The sequence below is a fragment of the Furipterus horrens genome, unplaced genomic scaffold (genome assembly GCF_987537825.1).
Source record: "Furipterus horrens unplaced genomic scaffold, mFurHor1.1.pri manual_scaffold_4, whole genome shotgun sequence".
NCBI classification, from domain to species: domain Eukaryota; kingdom Metazoa; phylum Chordata; class Mammalia; order Chiroptera; family Furipteridae; genus Furipterus; species Furipterus horrens.
In genome coordinates, this window is record NW_028327174.1 from 15,335,882 (window position 1) to 15,357,062 (window position 21,181).

Sequence of the window (21,181 nt, forward strand, 5' to 3'; positions counted from 1 at the left end):
AGGAAGCACAGAGAGTTCCAAAACAACTAGACCCAGGGAGAACCACTCCAAGACACATTATAATCAAAATGTCAAAAGTTAAAGATAAAGAGAGAATCTTAAAAGCAGCAAGAGAGAAGAAAAGAATCATGTACAAAGGGGTCCCAATTAGACTATCAGCTGACTTCTCAAGGGAGACCCTGCAGGCAAGAAGGGACTGGCAAGAAATATTCAAAGTAATGAAAATCCAAAACCTACAACCACGAATACTTTATCCAGCGAAGCTGTCATTCAGAATAGAAGGGCAGAGAAAGTGTTTCGAGGACAAAATAAAACTGAAAGAGTTCATCAGATCCAAACCACTGTTATATGAGATGTTAAAGGGACTGGTTTAGAAAAAGGAGGATCAAAACTATGAATACTAAAATGAGAACTGCATCACAAGAAACAACAACAGAAGCTAGGGAATTGAAACAAAGGCAAACTAAATAGGCAACAAGAGTGGAAAAAGAACTATAGGTATGGGGAGCATATTGGGGGGAGGTCAGCAGGGAGGGGGAAGGGGGAGAGGGAGGGAGATGGTATAGGAATTAAGAAGCATAGTAAGAGGGAATGGAATAGACAGAGAGAGGTTGGGAAGAACTATATGCACAAACAATGGACACGGACTAAAAGGGGGGGACAACTGGAGGGAGGGGGGCCACCGGGTGGAGGGGAGCAGAGGGAAGGGAAATTGGGACAAATGTAACACTATAATCAATAAAATACATTAAAAAAAAAAAAAGAAATTCAGGGTTTCAGTAAAACAATGACTAATCTTATTTGATTTGCACGGAATTTACTGGTATCACACTGCAAAGATACATTGTTTGGTGGAAAGAATTTCAATTAAGTTATTTACAAAAATGTGGTGTTAATAGTAGGTCTTCAGAGAATGAAGATCACATTTCACATAAACCTTTGGCCATTCCAAGGTTATCTGGACCACCCAAGCTCATCTGGCAATAGTTTTTCTTCTTCAAAGTTCCTTTATACCACTTGGGGACGTAATTTTCAGCATCAATGAAAAAGAAATCTATGCTCCATTGCACATCACAGTAACCAACATGAAAAAGAAAAGTTATCATTAAGGAACACTGGAAAATATCTCCATAATTAAAGGATTATAGGAAAACTTCATAATGTTCAGTCTATGACAATTTAAGCAAAAGATTAATTTTTAAAAATTAGCTAACTTTTCTAAACTATCAAACTGATTTATATTTGGTTCAAATTTTGGGTGAAAATCAGCCAAATAAGTTTATCCAGTGGAAATTTATAACAAAATACATAATTATTGATATTTACTATACTTTCAGAACAGCGACTAAGAAAAAAAAGTCACCATTGACAAGGATTTTTGTAAATTAAACAGCCACCTCCAAAGCAGGTTCAAACCCTGAGAAACAAACCAGGGCACAACTAACAACGTTAAAAGGATTTTTTAAAAGCCCTAAGTAAGAACAAAGAAGTCAGAGTTTCAAAGTCTTATAAGTACATTCTCAGAAAACACGCCTAGTAAGACTTGAATAATTCCTAAGAGAATCAACAGCTAACTATGGCCATCTCTGAAAAAATACTTTAAAAAATCAGAATATTAAACTAGCATTTAAGGACTTAAAACATAGCCCTATGAGTTAAAATGGAAATACTGTAATGAACTGGGATTCCCTTACACAGAGAATTTTCCACTAAAGAGTGAACTGAGACATCCATTTCCAGAAACATGGCCGACTAGTTGGGCAGGGAACACCTCTCAGTAAAAACACTTTCAATGCTAGATGAAAACATCTTCCATAGACAGCTTGGCTGAACTGGTGGTAAAATAAAAAATAAAATAAAACAATCATAGGAGGCCAGAAAAGAGAAAGTAGGATATTTCACAGGAGTTAATAGGATGAGAAATAGCATGTGCTATTTCTATGAATTCCTGGTGACCTAGTATCTGGTTTTAATGACCCACATGTGCTGTGACAAAAGGTCAAGCTCAGGACCCATGTAAATGAGAGATCAGATCAGTAACTCTTACATAAAGCTGGGAACCCCCGTAAGGAAGCCAACTAGAAAACATCTAGCTAATCACAGGAAACATGCCGAGTGTTGCAGTGGCACAAGAAAGAAGGGGGAGAGTGGGGGAAAAAGGTATACACTGTCCTGAGAAGTCCTAATGATAAAGGCATATTCACATAGTTTGCTATCTGCACTAATTGTGGTCTGAAAGGCCTCAAGCATCACACAAATGTGAGCTTAAGGTGGCCCTGGGCTGGTCGTGCTCCAGACGCCTGGCTGAAGCAAAGAGAAATTTCAAGACTTCCTTTGGATACAATTTACTTAATACATACATAAAATAAAAATTCCATGAACACATGATAAACACATCACGCGCTAAGATCAGCAGAAATAACAAACTGCAGAATCGGACAGATAAAATCAGCAGACACTGGAATAATTAGATACAAATACAGAGATTAGCCGAAGAACCTACATGCATAGCTCATGGACACAGACTACAGTGTGGTGAAGGCCAGGGGAGGAGGGACGGGGACTGGGTGGAGGTGGGCAAAGCACAGGGTAATGGGGACATCTGTAATAATGTCAACAATAACCAAAAAATAAATTAATGTTTTATAGATTTAAAACAACAAAAGAAGATACTGAAAATGCATTGACTAAAAAATAGAAAACTATAATTGACCAGGCAGATCTGAAAAGGAACTAACAGCAACTTTTAAAAATAAAAATAAAAGAAATTAAATTCAAAGCTCAATACAAAGATTAAACAGCAGGTTAGATACAAGTGATAGTGCATTAGTGAACTGGAACATAATTCTGACGAAATAATTTTAAAATGCAGCACACAGAGAGAAAGAGAAAATAGAAGAAAGAGGCTGTTAAGATAATGGAGAGTAGAGTGAGCAGGCAGGCCCAATACATACCTATTGGGAATTCCAGAAGAAGAAATAGAACAGGAAAGAGGCAATATTCAGAGAAACAATGATTAATAATTTTCCAGAATTCACAAGAAACACCAACCCTCAGATTCAAGAATCTAAGCTAGCTTACATTAAAAGAAATCCAGACACATCATGTGAAACATCAAAGGCAAAGAAAGATTTTAAAAGTAGCGAGGTAGAATAGAGATTACCCTATGAAGGAATCACTATTAAAACTGACGGCTGAATTCTCAGCAGTAACAATAAAAACTAGAAGAAATCAGTGAAGTACTGAAGAGAAAATAACTGTCAACTGAATAACTGTATAGACAATAAAACTATTTTTCAATAACAGCAAAATACATTTCATTAAAACAAAACATTAAATAGATAAATGGCTGTTGAAGAAAGATCTCAGATGTAAAAAAGAATATTGAGAAAAAAACCAGTAAACTTGTAGATGAATCTAAAAAAGGTAACTCTATTAAAAAAAAAAAAAACCCTCTAATTTGTTTCATTAAGCAATCGAAATAGAACTTAAATCTTAGAAAATAAAAGCATATAAATTAGAAATAGTGGTGACTGGAATTTAGGATTCTAAAATCTTTACATTACTTGGGAGGAGGGCAAAAATACTGATTAACTTTAAATGTAACTAACTGAAGATGATATTAAAATGTATAGGGTATCCTTTAAAAGAATGACAAGTAGATTAAATGTAAACCAGAAGGCAAGAAAGGGAGGAACATATTAGAACAAGTGAAATTCACAAAATAAGATAGTAGTACTGAATCTCAGTAATTCAGAAATGATAATGAAAATTATAAAACTCAGAACTAAACATTGACTATTCTACCTATCAAAATTGTAGGACTTAGCAAAAATGATGTATAAAGGAAAATGTATAGCCTCAAATGCTAACTTGTAAAAAAATCTAAACACTAATGACTTCTCTCTCCAATTTAAGTAGATAGAAAAATAATAAAATAAGCCTCAAAAAGTAAATAATAAAAAGCTGAAACTGATGAAATAGAAAAATTATACATGGAAGAACAAAGATGCCAAAAGTTAGTTGTTCAGAAAGCCTAATAAACCTGAAAAACCATTAGTAAGCCTGATCAAAAGACAGATGTAGAGCCCTGGCCGAGTGGTTCAGTTGGCTGCAGCATCATCTCCTACACCAAGATTGCAGGTTTGATCCCCGGTCAGGGCACATACCCAGGTTGCAGGTTCGATCCCTGGTTGCTGTGCATACGGGAGTCAATCCATCCATGTTTCTCTCACATTGATGTCCGTCCGTGTGTCTGTCTGTTTGTCTCTCTCTCTCTCTCTCTCTCTCTCTTACTTTCTCTCTCTCCCCCTCTCCCTCCATCACCCCACCTCCCCTTCTTCTCTAAAATCAATAAACATATCCTTGGGTGAGGATTAAAAAAACAAAGAGTGAGAACAAGAGAGACAGAAGAGGTCGCAGATACATATAATTAGAATGAAACACAACTACAAATGGAATAAGGCTTAAAATATTTAGAAGACAATAAATATTATTAATAACTTTGTACTGGCAAATTGCAAAACAAGTGAAATGGACAAATTCTACAATAATTTAAATTCTTAGAACTAAAATAAACAAGAACAACAACAACAAAGACTCCGGCTACCGAAGAAAGTGTATCAACTATTTGGAAAAAAATCTCACCAAGAAAACACCAAGCCCAAATCGTTTTACAGAAAAGGAATAAACCTTGATTCCCAGTTTGTTTTATGAAGCTAGTACAACCTTAGTGCCAAACCAGACAAAGGCAATATAAGAAAGGGAAATTACAGATTAATCTCACTCATGATAATAAACATAAAGTGTACTGCATCACATAATACCAAGCTGAATCCAGTCACATTTTTAAAAGGTTTGTGTCATAAACACATGGTTGGTTTAACACGAGAAAAATCTGTTCATTTCATTTACTAAATTAAAGAGTAAAGGAGGAAATTGGTATTATCATCTCAGTAGATGGAGAAAAAGTATTCAGTAACATTCAACAATTCGTGAGAAAAACTAATTATAAGCCAGAATCAGAAGAGAACATCCTGTAAGTTATAAGGAATGCCTATAAAAAAACTAGAGCCAACATCATGCTCGATGGTGAAACAGTAAAAGCATTCTCTATAAAATCAGTCAATCTGCAAAGCTGTCTGTTATCTCCATTTCCAACACTTACTGGAAGTTCGGTCCATTTGTTTGTGCACATGGACATGCAGAAACACACACACATAAATATATAGGACTTGCAACAAGGAAATAAAATTCCATTACTCTATTATTCATATCAGTTACCTTCATGGAAAACTCCAAAGAATCAATACCTTTATAAACTACTTGGAATTAAAGATTTTATAAAGTTTTTATATATGTGCACTTCCTAAAAGCCAATTACATGTGTACAAACCAACAATAATGTTAGAAAAGGTAAATTTTAAAAAATACTACCATTTACAGCCTTGGACAGTGTGGCTCAGTTTGTTCAAGCACTGTCCCATAAACTGAAAAGTAGCTGGTTCGATTCCCAGCCAGGGCACATATCGGGGTTGCAGGTTCAGTTCCAGGTTGGGCACGTAGTGGAGGCAACCAATGTTTCTCTCCTTCCCTTCCACTCTCTTAAATCAGTAAGTTTGTCCTCAGGTGAGGATTAAAAATAACGGTACCATTTACATTAACCAGGAATAAGAAGTTGAATTATAATTAAATTATAAAGAATTATAGTTATTCCAACAAAAGATATATAAGACCTTTATGAAAAAAGCAATATTTTATTAAAAGATTAGTGATCTAAATAAATATGGAAAAGTGCCATATTTATGTATAAGAAAATGATCTTACAGGTGTCACTTCCCCTCTATTGAACCGATATAATCCCCTTCATAATCTCATCGATGTTTCTCAAAGAACTTGTAAAGCTGATATTAAGATTTATACGGAAAAGAAATGGACAACAGCCAAGTTACTGCTGTAGAAGAGAAACTGATGGATGAGTAGGGGGTTGAGAAACTTGTCCTATTAGATATCAAAAATTATTTTAAAGTTATAATTATTAAGACCATAGATGTGGCATTGGAATCAAGAGTTCAGAAAGAGACCCACACATATATAGAAACTAGATACACTGCAGAGATGGCACTGGAGACTAACGGAGACAGGATAAATTATTCAAGTAAGGTAAGGACTTTCAGATAAAGAAAAATTGTATATCTTGTGTCATACGCAAAATTCCAGATAAATTAAGAATTTAAATGTGAAAGTAAAAACATTTAAACTTTTAGAATATAGAGAAATATGTTAACGATCTCAGGGTACATAAAACTAAGAAAGAATCAATATGCAGGATATATGTATAAAAAACGGCCATGAATCAATAAGAAAAATACAAACCACCCAAGAGAAAATGAAGAAGTATTTTTTTAAAGGCATTTTACATAAGAGAAAAGTTAAATGGCTCATGAACATATGAAAAGACACTCAACCTCTTTGGTAATTAGGGAAACACAAATTAAAAGGAAAATAAGATACCCTAGTGTTGGCTAGGACATGGAGTAACGGGAATTCTCATAGCCTGCTGGTGGAAGCTTATTGTTTGCCACTATTCTGTAAACATGTTGGCATCAGTAAAGCTGGACACACACATGCTCCATGACCTGGCAATTTAATATCTAGACATATACCCTAGAAAAACTCTTGCACATATGTACCAGAAGATATATATAAGAATGTATTCTTACTTGATGCGGTCAAAATTAAAAATTAACTATGAAATGTTTAATTAAAAATCATACAATATATTTGTCCAAAATTAATATTTAAGGAGCACATAAATATTATCTTCATGAACTTCTTATTCATTAATTGCTAAGTTCATTAATAAATATCAGTAATACCCTTTTTTAAATGCAGAGATAAAACATACTTGACAAGTCAATTTTAGGTATAACACGAATGACTTTGTTCACACTGACAGGCATATGCAATTTAATCATCAAAGACTGTATCAAGCATTTATGAAAGAAAATCCTTTTTGAAGATTATTTCAATTTAATCAGGATTAAAAGTAAGGAAAACTTTTATCCCTATTATCACTCAGTGAAATAACTTTGATTTTAATACCTTCCTCAATCAGAAAATATACAGAAGGAAACAATCAGACTATGGAGAGCCTGGCATCCTGTGGTCTTCCTTAATAACCATCCATTTTCAAGAGACTGTAATCTGCTGAATAGAAAGCATTCTACCAAGGATCTTAATCAGATTCTGAGAAAATTCACACTCAAAATAAACAATATGCCACTAAAACCAAAACAATGTAGGTATTAGCAACTATACAAAATGTTAGCTCTACCTGGTGAGTCATTTCCAAAGTGATGAAAAGTCTGTCTTTCAAGTGCTTTCTATTCAAACTGGAAAATATATAAAGGTAGATACCATTCATGAAGCAGGTTGGGAAATTTTGTTCATTTTACACATCCTTGTTTGACTCGATGCAAACATCAAACTAAGAATAGCAAAAATGAGTTTCTCTTCCTACATATTAATACTAACTTTTTCTTTGCTTTCTCAAGGCATTATACTTTCAGCATCCAAGTCCATAAGAAACTTAGAAGATGACATGGCATTTAATACATTGAGGCTGGGGAAAGCCTTTCAGAAGGAAGATACTGCGGAAAAATCAGTTGTTGCTCCTTCCCTGGAACAATATAAAAATGATGAGAGCAGTTTCATGAATGATGAAGAAAACAAAAATTCAAAGGTAAGTGGCAGTATGACTTGTCCTTTATTTCAATGGATATTTGAATGATTTTTATGAATCTTTTGAAAGTCAATATTTATTTTATAAACAGAAGTATATGCAAATAGTCACAATATACATTAGGACAACTGATGAAATTTTATACATATCAGGTTGTTCTTTCATCCTGAACAACTCTTATCCAAAAGTCTTTCCCATAAAACCTTGTATCTAAGATATTGCATCTCTGAATCAATCAATAAGAATATTATGCAATTATATTATATCGCCATTCCCAATAAGAGAGTTAAAATGCAAATCAACCTTCTCTTCACAGAACTCAGGCTACAAACATAATTTCTTAAATCATGGTCTGCCACTGAATCTGGCCATAAAACCTTATCTTGCACTAAAAGGATCTGTAGCTTTTCCAGCTGAGAATGGAGTGCAGAATACTGAGTCAACACAAGAAAAGAGAGAAATTGGGGATGAAGAAAATGCAGCTAAATTTCCTATAGGAAGGAGAGATTTTGACAGTGAGTAGTCCTTTAAAATTTAATTCTTATATCTTCGTACCATAAGATAGAACTCTAAGTTTACCTGAATTTGGATCCAATCATAAACCAAATTAAATAAGACCATGGTTCAATTACATCTGATATTAAGTGACCCCTGACAAATATGTGGAATTAAATAGCACTTAATTAGTTATAATTTTGATTTACATAGAATTAGCTATACTAGATCCAATGTTTTCATTTCTAATAAACTTTGTTTGATAATAATAGTTCTCTAAACAATTAAAAAAATTGTTTTCCCCTTCAGTGCTCAGATGTATGCTGGGAAGAGTCTATCGACCATGTTGGCAAGTCTAATACCTGTTGGGCCACATCATCTTTTCAGAAGAAAACAAAATCATTTAATTGCCTGTGGAGGAAAAGCCCTTAATGTTACTATGACATATTATTTTGAATGTCTGCGTTAAAAGAAAATCGTATTAAGAGATATCAGTAACCTAAATGATATACTTTATCTGTGCATTAAACTTTGTGAATATTCTGCATTATTTGACTTAGTAGTATTTTTTTTTAATTTTCCACATACTAACCTAACATACACTCCCCGCCAAAATAATAAAGCATCATAATTTACACCTTGATCTCTTAAATATTAAGTAAATGCCTTTGAATGGTTTTTTATATACGTAAATCTAAAGCACATAAAAGACAGATTCACAGTCTAAAAAACCGAGTTAACTTTGTCTGGCCAGTAATCAGTGTGTCCTTGGCAGCACACTTGTTGCTTTTTGCTGCTCTGGCTAGTTTGCCATCCAATTTTTTCTGCAAATCGTTTGATGTCTTAGGTATCTTAACGTTTTTATGTCGGGGTGGTTCATTTCCATTATCACAGAGAATGTTTTCATCATCTAAATCCACCTGTTTCCTTTTTGAGCTTTTATTTCCTGTCTGACTACTTGATTTTCTTTCTACTTTTTCATATTTACTTCTATCCAGATGAACATTTCCAGAACTTGTTCCAATTGCTGGTCTTCCAACAGATGAATTTACACCTTCTGTTATGCAAGATGAAAAGAGGAAAGGAATTATATAATACTTAGTATTATTACATATGAGAATTTTACAATAAACTTTAAAAATGGCTAAAGAATATTCAAAAATTTATGATTTGCAATCAAATAATGCTATAAATTACATGACTAACAAATATGACTATATTATTACCACATTACTTTTCATTTTACCATATTACTTTTCATCCCTACATACAACAAATACCTGCTTTGTTTTAGTGCATGACACATAATCCTTAAATACTACAAGTTATTCCTTAAATACATTTAGTTAAATCAAACTGTGTCCTATTCCTGTCTATAAATTTGTACTTAGATTTCACTTTTTAAATAAACCCAAGTCTTTAAAAATATACACCATTATGTTTCACATTTTATACTTTGCAAAGCAAAAATCTAGTTTTACTTAAGTTAAAACCAATTAGTACACTGGAATTAAACTGTTATTTAATTGTTCAAATAAGGTCAATTACCAGAAAGGTCATTTTCCATGTGAAGAACACAGGATGGCTTTGATGATGAGTTAATGTTATTCCATGTATTCCTGCTTACTAGGCAGTCATCTTTATAAGTACAAGAAAACTGGGATCTAATTAAGGTTTGCTTCATCTGGTAATGGGAAGAAAGAAGAAAATATGCAATTTATTCTTTATTTTTACTAATATTTTTCACCCGAATTGAAATACACTTAATAGTAATCAAAGTATCATAAATTTTCCCTTAAAAATTCCCTTATTCATTGAGAACTTTTTAACACTTGCTATTTCAGTTTTCAAATTCATTGATTGTTACAATAGCATTTTTATGCATTTTAGTAATACCAGTTTTATGTATATTTTTCATATTTTTTCTAACAGTTTAGAAAGATAATTTTAGACTCTTCAGAGGTCTTACTCATGCATTCCTGTGTCTGAGCTGCTTTGGAAAGTAAGTTTTATAAGTTTAATAATAATATACATGATAAACATAATCCTAGAAAAATACAAGTTCTTCATCCTAAGAATTACAGAGTACAACTCTTTAAAAAAAAAAAGCATACGCAATTCAATAAATTGAGAAATTGAGGAAGGGAGAAGTGCTCAGATAAGAAAGAGAACAAAATGGTGACTGAGAGGCATTGTCTTGATTAAAAACTTGAATATTTAAGAAAGTAAGAAGGATGATTCAAATATATCATTCTAGGAAAATCTGACCAAGTCATTTAATGGTTGAATATTCAAAATACACTCTTCCATTTATCTTCAAATGTCACAAATAGGAGAAAATTAGAAAGCTAAATTTAATTCTTAGTCACTATAAAGGACGCCAGGAAAATAGTTTTGGAAATGTATTCTGAAAACATAAAACCAGTGGCTGTGTTAGGGATAAAAATTAATTGCAGAACAAAGTACTCTAAACAGATAATGCAAATTTCAACAACTACATCCGATGTGTAATGCCACTCAGTTATGAGGACATTTCTCCAAATCCAAAATCATCCCAAATCCTTTACAGAAATAAAATTTAAATTTCAAATAAATGGTTAAATAAAGAAGACTTTACTTCAAAGTATAACTACATTATGCTGAAGATTATTTACAGAACATTTATTGATACAGTTCTTAAATTCTAAAACAGTATAACTTTATATTATATATTCAATAGTTATATATTATTTATTCAGAAATATCACTGAATTAACCCACTCAGATGTTTGCAAAGATGATGGCAGTGAAATCCACTGACTATGGTTTAGAATTAATTAGAATAGTGTCCGGTCCAGCTGCTTCACAAAATCAAGTTTTCTCAGAGTGACAAATGTTATACCTTTCTGACTAATGACATCTATGAGAGCCCACAATTCCTGGATGAGTAAAAAGTATATTTAATTAAGATTTAGATCATTAGAATTTATCTTCCATTTAAGCACAAAACACACAAAATTGAAAAATAAAGTAAAAATATAAAAGGTTAAAACTATTTTTTTAATTTAAATAGAGTAGGCTCAATAATAGAACTGTAAGTCATATCTTCATGAATCTACATGAATGCAACTACTATTACATAGTTTCCCCCTTGAGATGCCCTAAAAAATAAGTAAACGTTTTAACTAGCCCCTTCTAGACTTTATTAATTCCATTAATACAGAATTAAAGTAACCGACAAAGCTATTAAGTGAATTTCGTTAATAAAATAAACTTTCTATTATATTACATCATGTCATTATTATAGTACCTTTATCTAAAAACTTATTTCCATCTGCAAAACAAGTACTGTTGACATTATCTTTTTACACGACTCTTCTTTCATTTCACCACAATGATTGCTTATAAACAATTATAAATTTACTGCTTATAGAGAGTTACAGAGTACGGTAAGCCAACGAAGGCAAATGAGTGCTAAGTGGCTGGCTAGGGTCGCCCCCATCACACCCAGATAGGAATGGGTGGCTTGGGGGACTTTAGCTTCCTGCCACAAAGTCTTCATCAGCACCATCCATGAAACATTCTTAACAAAAATACAATTATATTATTTAGTACAATCAATTGGTGTTTTCTCAATCTCATGTTTAGCGTAAATAAAAATGTCTTTAGAAAGCTGTTATTTTTATTTTTATTCATTTTTAACATACATTGAAGTAAAAAACCTTTCTTTGTTATGTAAATACAGTCACAAAATAAGTGCCATTGCCGTACTTATTATAACTAGATTTCCTCTCCTCAGGCCCCCCACTGAGAAATTCTCTACCCCTTAGTGACATCAGGGCAATTTCAGAAAACTAGAATTGCAAAGCAATAGATTCTTAAAATCCTGAGAATGGGTTCGGGTATGAAAGGAAAATAGTTAACCCCTTTTTCTGCAATGAAAGATATTATTTATAAACATATCAAAACATAAGAGAGAACCACAATAGATCTATGGTAATTCTGAAATACTCATGTCCAAAAGAAATAATCTTGAGAAGTATATTGAGGGTATTTTTTTCTTTTTATACAAGATTATATAGGTTTTCTTTTCCCTACCATATACAAAAAATCTTTTTTATTAATTACTATTTATTAAGTTCCAACTATGCGATAGGCACACAGTGTATTAAAAGAGAGTACTAAAATGGCTTCTATAATCACACAGACATTCTACTTATAAAATTTGCTGTTGACACACAGCTGGAAGGAATAATAAATAAACTGGATAACAAAATCAAGATTGAAAAGATCTCAGATGACTAGAACCATAAGTAGAAAATAATAAGATGAAAATGAATGAGGATAAACAAAATTCTATATTTAAGTTCAAAATATCAATTACAGATGTACAGGATGAGGAAAGCCTAACTTAAAAACAACATATGAAAAAGATCTAGAAATTTTAATTGATCATGAACTTGATTGGAGCCAACAATGTTAAGGTCCAGCTAAGAAATCAGCACGAAAAGCAATGATGTGATGGGCAAGGCACCAGATTTGCAGTCAAAACACCTGGCTTCGAACACTGGTTCTATCACTTAACTAGACGAGGCTGGGTAAACAAAACTTCTCACTCGTCCACATATTTATCTTACAAAATTGTCAGGATTAAACGAAGTTAAAAATATGAAAGGGCTATATAAACTCTAGAGATCTATGGAGATACTATGCAGTTATCAATGTAATATCATATATGAAGACAGTATTTCTACAGAGTGAGAAACCTGTTGAATGAGATTTCTCAGGACCAGGCCAACCCTAAACTGATTCTAGGAATGCAGCTCAAAAGCGAGCTTAGAATCAGCATCTTCATTTTTAGTTATTAAAACAATACAAGGTACATTGGCTTGTATTTATAACTTAAAAGAGAATGTTTTTCCTTTGTTCATAAAAGTTGAATTTTTCTGCACAAGATTAGTGGCTACATAGAACTGAGATTACTTCCTGTTGCAAATCTTCCAAATCTCACTGTGTATTTGATTTGGAATCACAAATAAGCAAAACAATTCCCTCTTGAAAGTGCTTTTGAAGTACTAAACAACTAAGAATAATGTCCAGATTCATAGATGGCTGTTAAAATCATTTTATGTTCAAGTCACATGAGAGAAAAGGATTGCAAGTTTTCCTTTGTAGAGTGATTTCCCCCCTTTGGAAAGATTTCTATCCACAGTAAAATTGCAATGAACTTCAAACTTGCCAAGATTTGGAAAAGTCCTTTTGCCACAAGTTCTTTTTAAATTGAAATTATTAGTAGGTTCCCAGTTTGAGGAAAATAGTACTTCACATAGGAAAGCCTGACTCCAGTTAAAACGAATGAGTCAAAATATTGAAAAGCTGCAGACACTCTCAGAGTATTATTAAGAAAAGTAAAGTTCTAAGCCATTATACCGATAAATAGATCAACAAGTTTGAAAAAGAAAATTATTCTCAACGTAACTTTTAAATATATAACTAAAAATAAGTACTCTAAATTTATCTTCTTGTTCTAACATTATCACATTTTCAAAAGAACAGATTCGTTACCCTTATGGCATATGAATTTATACATACAGTATTGCAAATGATCCATTTATTCGTCAGTGAAATTTCATTTACTTTGCTTAATAGAAGAAAGCATTATCGTTTTATGAGTCCTCATTATAATTACTATGCCTTTATTTACTCTTTTAGAAACAGCATAAACCTTGAAGTCTTATACCTGAATACAAACCCTTGCTCTGTTACTAACTTATAGTCTAGGAAATGTCTTCTAGAGTTGAGCAAGGATTAATTAGGATGAAAGATATAAAATGTCTAGTATAACACTTGGCACTTAGTAGGTACTCAATAAATCCCAACCTCATTACTTCGGCCAAAGCGAATTCAATTTCTAATTGAATTTCTAGTTCAGTCTAATACAAAAATCCCATCTTCATTCTGATGAAAAATGCTGCTCATTCCCTTCATGTTTTCGCTTAATGTCACCTTCTCAAAGAGCCCTGTACTGATCATCCTATTTAAGAGCAAATCACACAGAAAGGAACACACTCTCCTTACTCTCCTCCCTAGCTTTATATCACTCCATAACACTGATAACCTCCTAACATACCATATAATTTCATTTGCTTGTTTTGTTTATTATCTGCCTCTCCCAACTAAAATGTAAAGGTCCATGAACAAAACCCTTAGCTTGGCCCTCCTGTGGCCCTCTCTTCCCAACAGGGAAAGGAGACCACAGAGCCTCAGATGTGCCCACCAGAAGACCATGACTCCCCTTTTAGGTCCTGTTGCAAGTATCTGGGACCCTAGAATTCCCTGCTCAAACTGCCCTACGCACTGGCGTCTTCCCCTAGGCTCAAGGGCTGACTGTTTATGGCAAGGATGATGGGGACTAGGGTTTGTATACCTCTTGGTGGAGTGTCCTTAAGAATATGGAACAGAGTCAAGGTTGAAGGGGTGTAGGGATAGATCAGGGGCTTCCATTTAGATTCTTGTACTCCAGGTCCACCAATATCTGGGGAAGACTTGTCCACATTGGCTTTTTTTGTTTTGTTCACTGATGTTTCTCTAGTGTTTAGGACAGAGCCTGGTATCCAGGAAGCATTTAATACATGTTTGTTAAATGAATTCAATAAAATTATAACCAACTCTAACAGGTATATGCAAATGGAAAGTAAGAGGAAACAGAAACATGAGTAAGCAAAAGCTTGGAGGTACAAAAAGATGTGCAGAATAGATTCTACTCTTTAAAACAGAGCAAAGAAACCACATGATAGAGAAATGAGAGACGTCAATTGGTAAACAGCCAAATCACCCTAAAGACAAAAGCTCTGAGATAGAAAAACATGTACTGAGTAAACTCTACTGTGTTCCATAAAGTAATGAAACCATTTGGTATGGAAACAAGAGACAAGTAACATGCAGAGAAAAGCTAAATCACATTTAAGCACAGAACCGTGCAGCTGAGGTCCTTAAGCTCCATTATATCAACCATTCCTTTCAAGTCCTGCAAATACTGCGCCTTTCTCTGGTTCTCATGCACATATCCTTACAGTGAGCCCTACAAAAAAATAGCTTCCTTAAAACCATAAGAACCACACTTTCCTTAACCCTGCCCCACATTATTTATTCACTGATTTTGTACAACAACACAATACACTCTCCCTTTATACCTGTAAGGCAATCTAATGCTTTCATCAGGTTGTGTACTCAGCCTGAAATGTTCCCTTTCATTCTCTCTGCCTGTTTAAACCCTATTTATTCTAATTTCCCATGGTCAAAGCACCATTTCCTTTACTTACTATGGGTTTCTAGTTATTGCATCCTCAGGTATCTCTAATATACAAGAACTGCAATTGTTTTAATATGCTAGCAACATGTATTTAATTTAAATAAAATTAAAAACCCAGTTCCTCGGTTGCAGTAGCCTCGTTTCAAGTGCTCAGGAGACAAATGTGGCTACAACCTACAGTATTAGCACAAACACAGACCATTTCCACAGAAAGTTCCGTGGAAAAGCGCTGCTCTAGAACAAAGCTTTATAACCTATGTCCCGTGGCACTTTCATGTGCTACAAGTGGACTCTCAAGAGACCCTGGTACACTTCTGCTTGTTGGGTCCATCATATTAGAACCCATATGCAACTTCATATGAGTAAAGGAAATCTTACATGTGTTGCCCTTGTTTTCTAACTACTACCTGATGTGAAGCCAATTAAGCTTTGGGAAAAATTATAACTATATATTCAAATATTGTTTCCATTTTCTCATCTTGTTCTGGAGTTCCAAAGAGGCAAATTTGTTAGACTTTTTCTCTGTGTCCTGCTCTTCTCTTTTGCTTTTTTATTCCGCATTCTCTCTTTGCTTTAGTTTGAAGGTTTTTCTAATTAACTGTTTTTAAGTCCACTTATGCCACCTAATGCGACATCCAATGTACTATTAAACTCATCTAATGAGTTCCTAATTTTAGATGTTTTTTACAGTTCTGAAATGACTATTTGGTTCTGTTTTATAGACTTTAATTCTCTGTTAGAATTCCCCAGTTTTTCAACCATTTTGTCCATCTTTTACATGTTGAATAAATTTTAATTCCTTGTCTGTTAATTCTAATATCTGGATCATTTGCTAGTTTTTTCTCCTAACTAAAGGATAAATCTTCCATCTCTTTTCATGTCCAGTATGTTTTATTTCAGCTGGGTATTGTTTATAAAGTAACTGTACAGGCTCCAGATGAAGAGTCCTCTATCAAGAAGGGTTTCCCTTGTATCTGCTAGGCGGACACAGTGAAGGACTGACAACTTCAGTGCAGTCAAGGCTAAGCTGGGTTAGAGCTCTTCTTCTTTCTTCCTTCGGAATGTCCTTCCCAGGCTTGCAGTTGAGAGCCTTGTGTATCTCTGCGACCTCTGACCTCAAAGTCGGGAGGATTCAGTCTGTTCTTCCGAGGTTTTTTACATGTGCTGTGTGGCCTTCCATCTCACTTCATGTCTAAATGTGGTAAATATTTTGAGGAGACAGCCACGTGTTTCAGGCAGGTCCCACTCTTCCAGCCACCTCAAGACCACAGCTGATGTTAAAAACTGGATTGAGGCTCCTTAGTCTTACTCTCAGCTCCCAAAATTCGGCAGATGTGTTCTAGGTAAAAATAAGTGTGCATTTAGGGCTCCTGAAGTTTCCAAATTGCTACCAAGCCCTCAAGACACACAAGATCTTCGTTGCTTCCTCTTTTCCTCTAGAGTTCCTTTACGTGGGCCAACACCAATCCTCAGGTCACACCCAAAACTGACAAATCATCCCAGGGGGGAAACAGCTAATAATGGCCAGTTCACCTCAGAAGAACTTCACTCTCCCCAGATTTTTAGTTTATTTAAACTGCTTCGATTACGTAGCTTTCCTATGTCTTTAAAATATATTTTCCCATTTTTCTGCCTTTTATTTTATTATTGAAGCAGAAATGGTATTCTGCTATGACCTCCTATATCTTGGTTAGAAACAGAAGCCTCCAAGTCTATGAATGATTTCTTCATTCTGTTCCTTATTTGAGAGCATTTTATTTTCTCTTCAGTTACATACTGAAGGCTGCATAGTTTGCTGTCCCTCATTTTTCTGTAGCCTGAGGAATGGTAGAGGCAGAAGAAGGGTTCAGCTGAGAGGATACACAGTTTGAAAAAAATGTATGGGTCCTGCACTCTCTTCTAAAAGTTTATTACACAGTATATGTACTCTAAGAAGGTCTGCTCTCCCTACTCAGGGACTGTTTTTCATTCAAATGAAAGGGGATCATTTGGAAATTCTCCCCAATTCAGTGTGTAAGTCCCAGGGTTCATTTTCCACATTTTATCCATATTACTCTCCAATGACCACTTCTACTATTTCTCTGACAAAAAAGGAAAACAAAACAAAACAAGAACACACCCACTTAGTTGGCTACTCAGATTTGGGTATATTAGTGATAATTCTCAGAATTTTGTCAACTCACCAGTACAATATTTGGATACTGAAGCTAGATTAAGTCACTAAGTCATGCTGTGCCTCTTCACTCTGAAATCTTCAGTTTCTTTCCTTGGTCATAGTTTTTGAAGTTTATTATATCTAATTACATTACTCTTTGTTGTTTGTTCTTGGTGAATATTTTTTGCTAGGTTTTACTATTCTGTACTCATTTTAAGTATCATTTTAAGGGGAGGGAAATTCTATGAGTTGAACTAAGTCTACCATTTTAATTTGGACATACGTAGAGTTTTCTAATACCCCAAAGGTTAAACTTGGATATCTAATTCAGAATTTCCTAACACCATGAGCGCTGGCTTGCCTGGCAGCTTGAAAGTACCAGCTACAGTACTCATTTTTTTTTTACACTACCTAAGTCCGAATTTTCACTCTTCTAATTAGGCCAAGGTTTAAAGATCCAATATTTTCTTGATCAGCTCACGTAAGTTATTAAGTCAGTCAACACTCATGATTATTTTACCATACATAGGGGAATAAGGAAAAGATCTGTATATATGACCTTTTAATGTGCCTGATGTGTAAAATACTGCTACACCCAGCTGGAAGGAATGGAGCAAATTTATTTACAGCGATATGTGGAGGAGTCGGCGTCGTCGTCGTCGTCGGCAGCCGTCCGTCTCAAGAGACGATGGTGTAGCTTCCTAAGAGTCTATCTGCACCGCCGAGAATGGTTGTGCAGTCCGACTCGGGAGTGACACGGTATCTGTCTCCTCCCGTGTTGAATCGACATCTTGCGATGACGCTGGAGTGTCCTCTCCAGTGAAGCTGAAGCTACAGAGCCTGGGCAGGGTGATATGGAGGGTCTGCTGTTGCCCATGCAGCAGACCCCCCCTCTCTTCGCAGCGGAAGGGTCCAAGGGAAAGACGGAGTCAATACGGCTTGGCTTCAGGTGCGCCGCAGGAGTTGCCGGTGTTGACTACAACGTCAAACCGCCTTAGGGACTCCGGCTCCGGATTTTCTGTCGGGGTTTACTCCCTTAGCCTTTCCCCTGAAGAGGTATGCCGCAAGGCAGCGGAGGTTTTTTGGAGTCAGAGTTTTCCTTCTCTGATGTGCCCTGACTGGAAGATCGAACCAGCGACACTTAGCTCGCAGGCCGACGCTCAATCCACTGAGCTAAACCAGCCAGGGCCAAGTGGAGGAGTATCTCCCTGAAAAGTCTTTTAATAAAAAGGTATAAGGGTACTTGTATAAATTGCTTGGAAATTGGGGTTAAAATGGGGAGAAAACATTCTCTAAAGATTTCTATCAAAACCATGAAGGTTCTGGAAGAACCTTCTGATTTCCTTTGCAGGAAAATTTACTTGACATAATTGACAAGTTTCCTAATAAACTACAGTAGGACATAAAACTTGAGGACTTAAAATGAGTATGTTAATAAATACTTTCCATAATGGTATCATAGGATTTTGTGTTCAAAGAAGTATCCATTTCTATTTATGAATGAGGAAACAAAAATCTAAAAAAAGTTAATTTGCCCCATATAAGAATGATATGGATATTTCATAATCGAATATCAACTACACATCATCGTTCTAAGTTCCCTAATATTTTCTATCTTTGCAGTGCTCTTTCAAAGACAGTATTTCAAGTGAAGATCATATACTCTTTCCATGTGTTAAAAAAAAAAAAATTGTATGCCAAAAGAGCAAAAGTAACAGGATAATAGGGTAATTAGCTGTTAAACTACTTTTCCATAGTTACTTAGTAGTAAATATTAGCAACATTTTTTTATTATTCCAACAAGTACTCTACCTGGCTATGGTTCAGCTATATAGCTGGCTAAATCAATTATTTTCACACTTTGCTTTTATAAAGAATACTGTACAATAAAATATAAAATCATAAACACCAATTCCTTCATTTCTCTATTGCCATTTGGAATCAGAGCTATGTAGACTAAGCCAGCTCCACTGTTAAGTAACAGAAGCAATATAATTATAACCTCATTAGTAGTTAATCATGGCTTTGCACACTGGCATAAAATATTTCCTGATAGTTATAACGTCTTGGATAATGTGATTTCCCAGAAATTAGGTCTCCTCATCTGTAAATAAGACTAGATTAAACAATCTCTCTTCTATTTTCCAAAACTTTATAAATTTCTCTGTATATTAAATTTGTCTATACTACACATTTTATAGTGATTAGTTGACTCTTACAAATTTCTAAAAGAAAAACCCTCCTCATTCTTCAGATAGATATTTTAATTTTGATTTACTTAGTTCTAACAAAATATCTTTATAATCTTTAAATGAAAATATTAAAGCCTATCAGTATCCATAGCAGGAAAAAAAACTAAAGAATTTACATGTTACATTTCTGTCTCTAATTAAGTCCAAAGAATATATGTTTTAAAAAAAATCTCATGCCTTAACTACAAATACTAATGGTTAATAACAAAGAGTTGACATTTTATTCTCAGAAAAATTGTATAAAACTCAATGTATACCACAGTTTAGTTATTAGCAGCTACTAATAATCAATAGAAACATAAGACTTATTAATACATATAAATAAACTAAATGGGTTTGGACTATGTGGATGAAATAGATGATAACTAAAAGCTTTGCTAATTGGAACTAAATTTCCAAATGGGAATATAAAGCACATACAAATTAGAGTTCTCAGATTTGTTCAAGATAAATAATTATTAGATGATTTAAGGATAACTGTAAGTTTTACATGAACATTTTGTTAAACAAATGGATGCATTCCCACCACAGAAGAGTATCTGGCACATAGTAGATACTCAAAAAATGGATGTTGAATAAATGAATGAAAAAAAAAAATTAAACCACATTATTGACTACGTATAGGTACAAATGTTTCAAATGAGAACAGGCTTTGGTTTAAACCCAAAGAAAATATAAAGAGCAGCTCTAGTCAAGGAGCGATGTCAAACGTTCTCCTTATCTCACTCTACAATTAATTATATTCTGCCATTATGTCTTGAGACAGGAACAAAACTAAAATTATGCATTCTCTCAAGATTCAATTTAAGATATAGAAATGTAAATGAGGAAACATGTTCCTTTATTTTCTCCTTCATTCACAGAACAGATATTTCTTAAACACTTACAGCAGGTGCTTAATTCCTTTCCCTTTTAGACCCAGTGGAATGAATAAGCCAAGGACATATTAACCAAGATTGTATAAAAGAAAAACTTCTGTATGTCAACTGTCATAACTCATTTTCCATTTAATTCCTATTGTTCCATGCACAATATATATCTAGCATATCCAGCTGTTTTATATAGTTCTTCTAAAAATAAAACAATTTCTTTCATTTTTAGGACAACACATTAAATTGTACCTTTATTTTTTTCTCTTCCATTGACTTATGGATGCGTTCTCTTAGTGGTTTCACCGATGAATTATTCACTTGTATGGGAGATCTATGTCCAAATAAAGCAAAAACTTATAAACCAAAGTAGCC

The 21,181-nt window shown here is 34.1% G+C and overlaps 2 protein-coding genes across 2 annotated transcripts in view; one reads left to right on the forward strand and one right to left on the reverse strand.

The window, feature by feature from the left end:
* The first annotated feature begins 7,445 nt into the window (after window positions 1–7,445).
* PMCH (pro-melanin concentrating hormone) lies at window positions 7,446–8,794 on the forward strand. The gene is made up of 3 exons (XM_090272609.1): window positions 7,446–7,744; window positions 8,061–8,259; window positions 8,549–8,794. The coding sequence occupies exons 1-3, from the start codon at window positions 7,505–7,507 to the stop codon at window positions 8,596–8,598; spliced, it is 489 nt and encodes a 162-aa protein (XP_090128735.1). The 5' UTR covers window positions 7,446–7,504; the 3' UTR covers window positions 8,599–8,794.
* PARPBP (PARP1 binding protein) overlaps window positions 7,752–21,181 on the reverse strand; it is a 56,371-nt gene continuing 42,941 nt past the window's right edge. The window contains exons 9-11 of the mRNA XM_090272610.1: window positions 21,059–21,140; window positions 9,788–9,923; window positions 7,752–9,296 (exon numbers count right to left, since the gene is read on the reverse strand). Of these exons, the coding sequence (XP_090128736.1) occupies window positions 8,956–9,296; window positions 9,788–9,923; window positions 21,059–21,140 (559 nt within the window). The 3' untranslated portion in view covers window positions 7,752–8,955. The remainder of the gene's footprint in view (window positions 9,297–9,787; window positions 9,924–21,058; window positions 21,141–21,181) is intronic.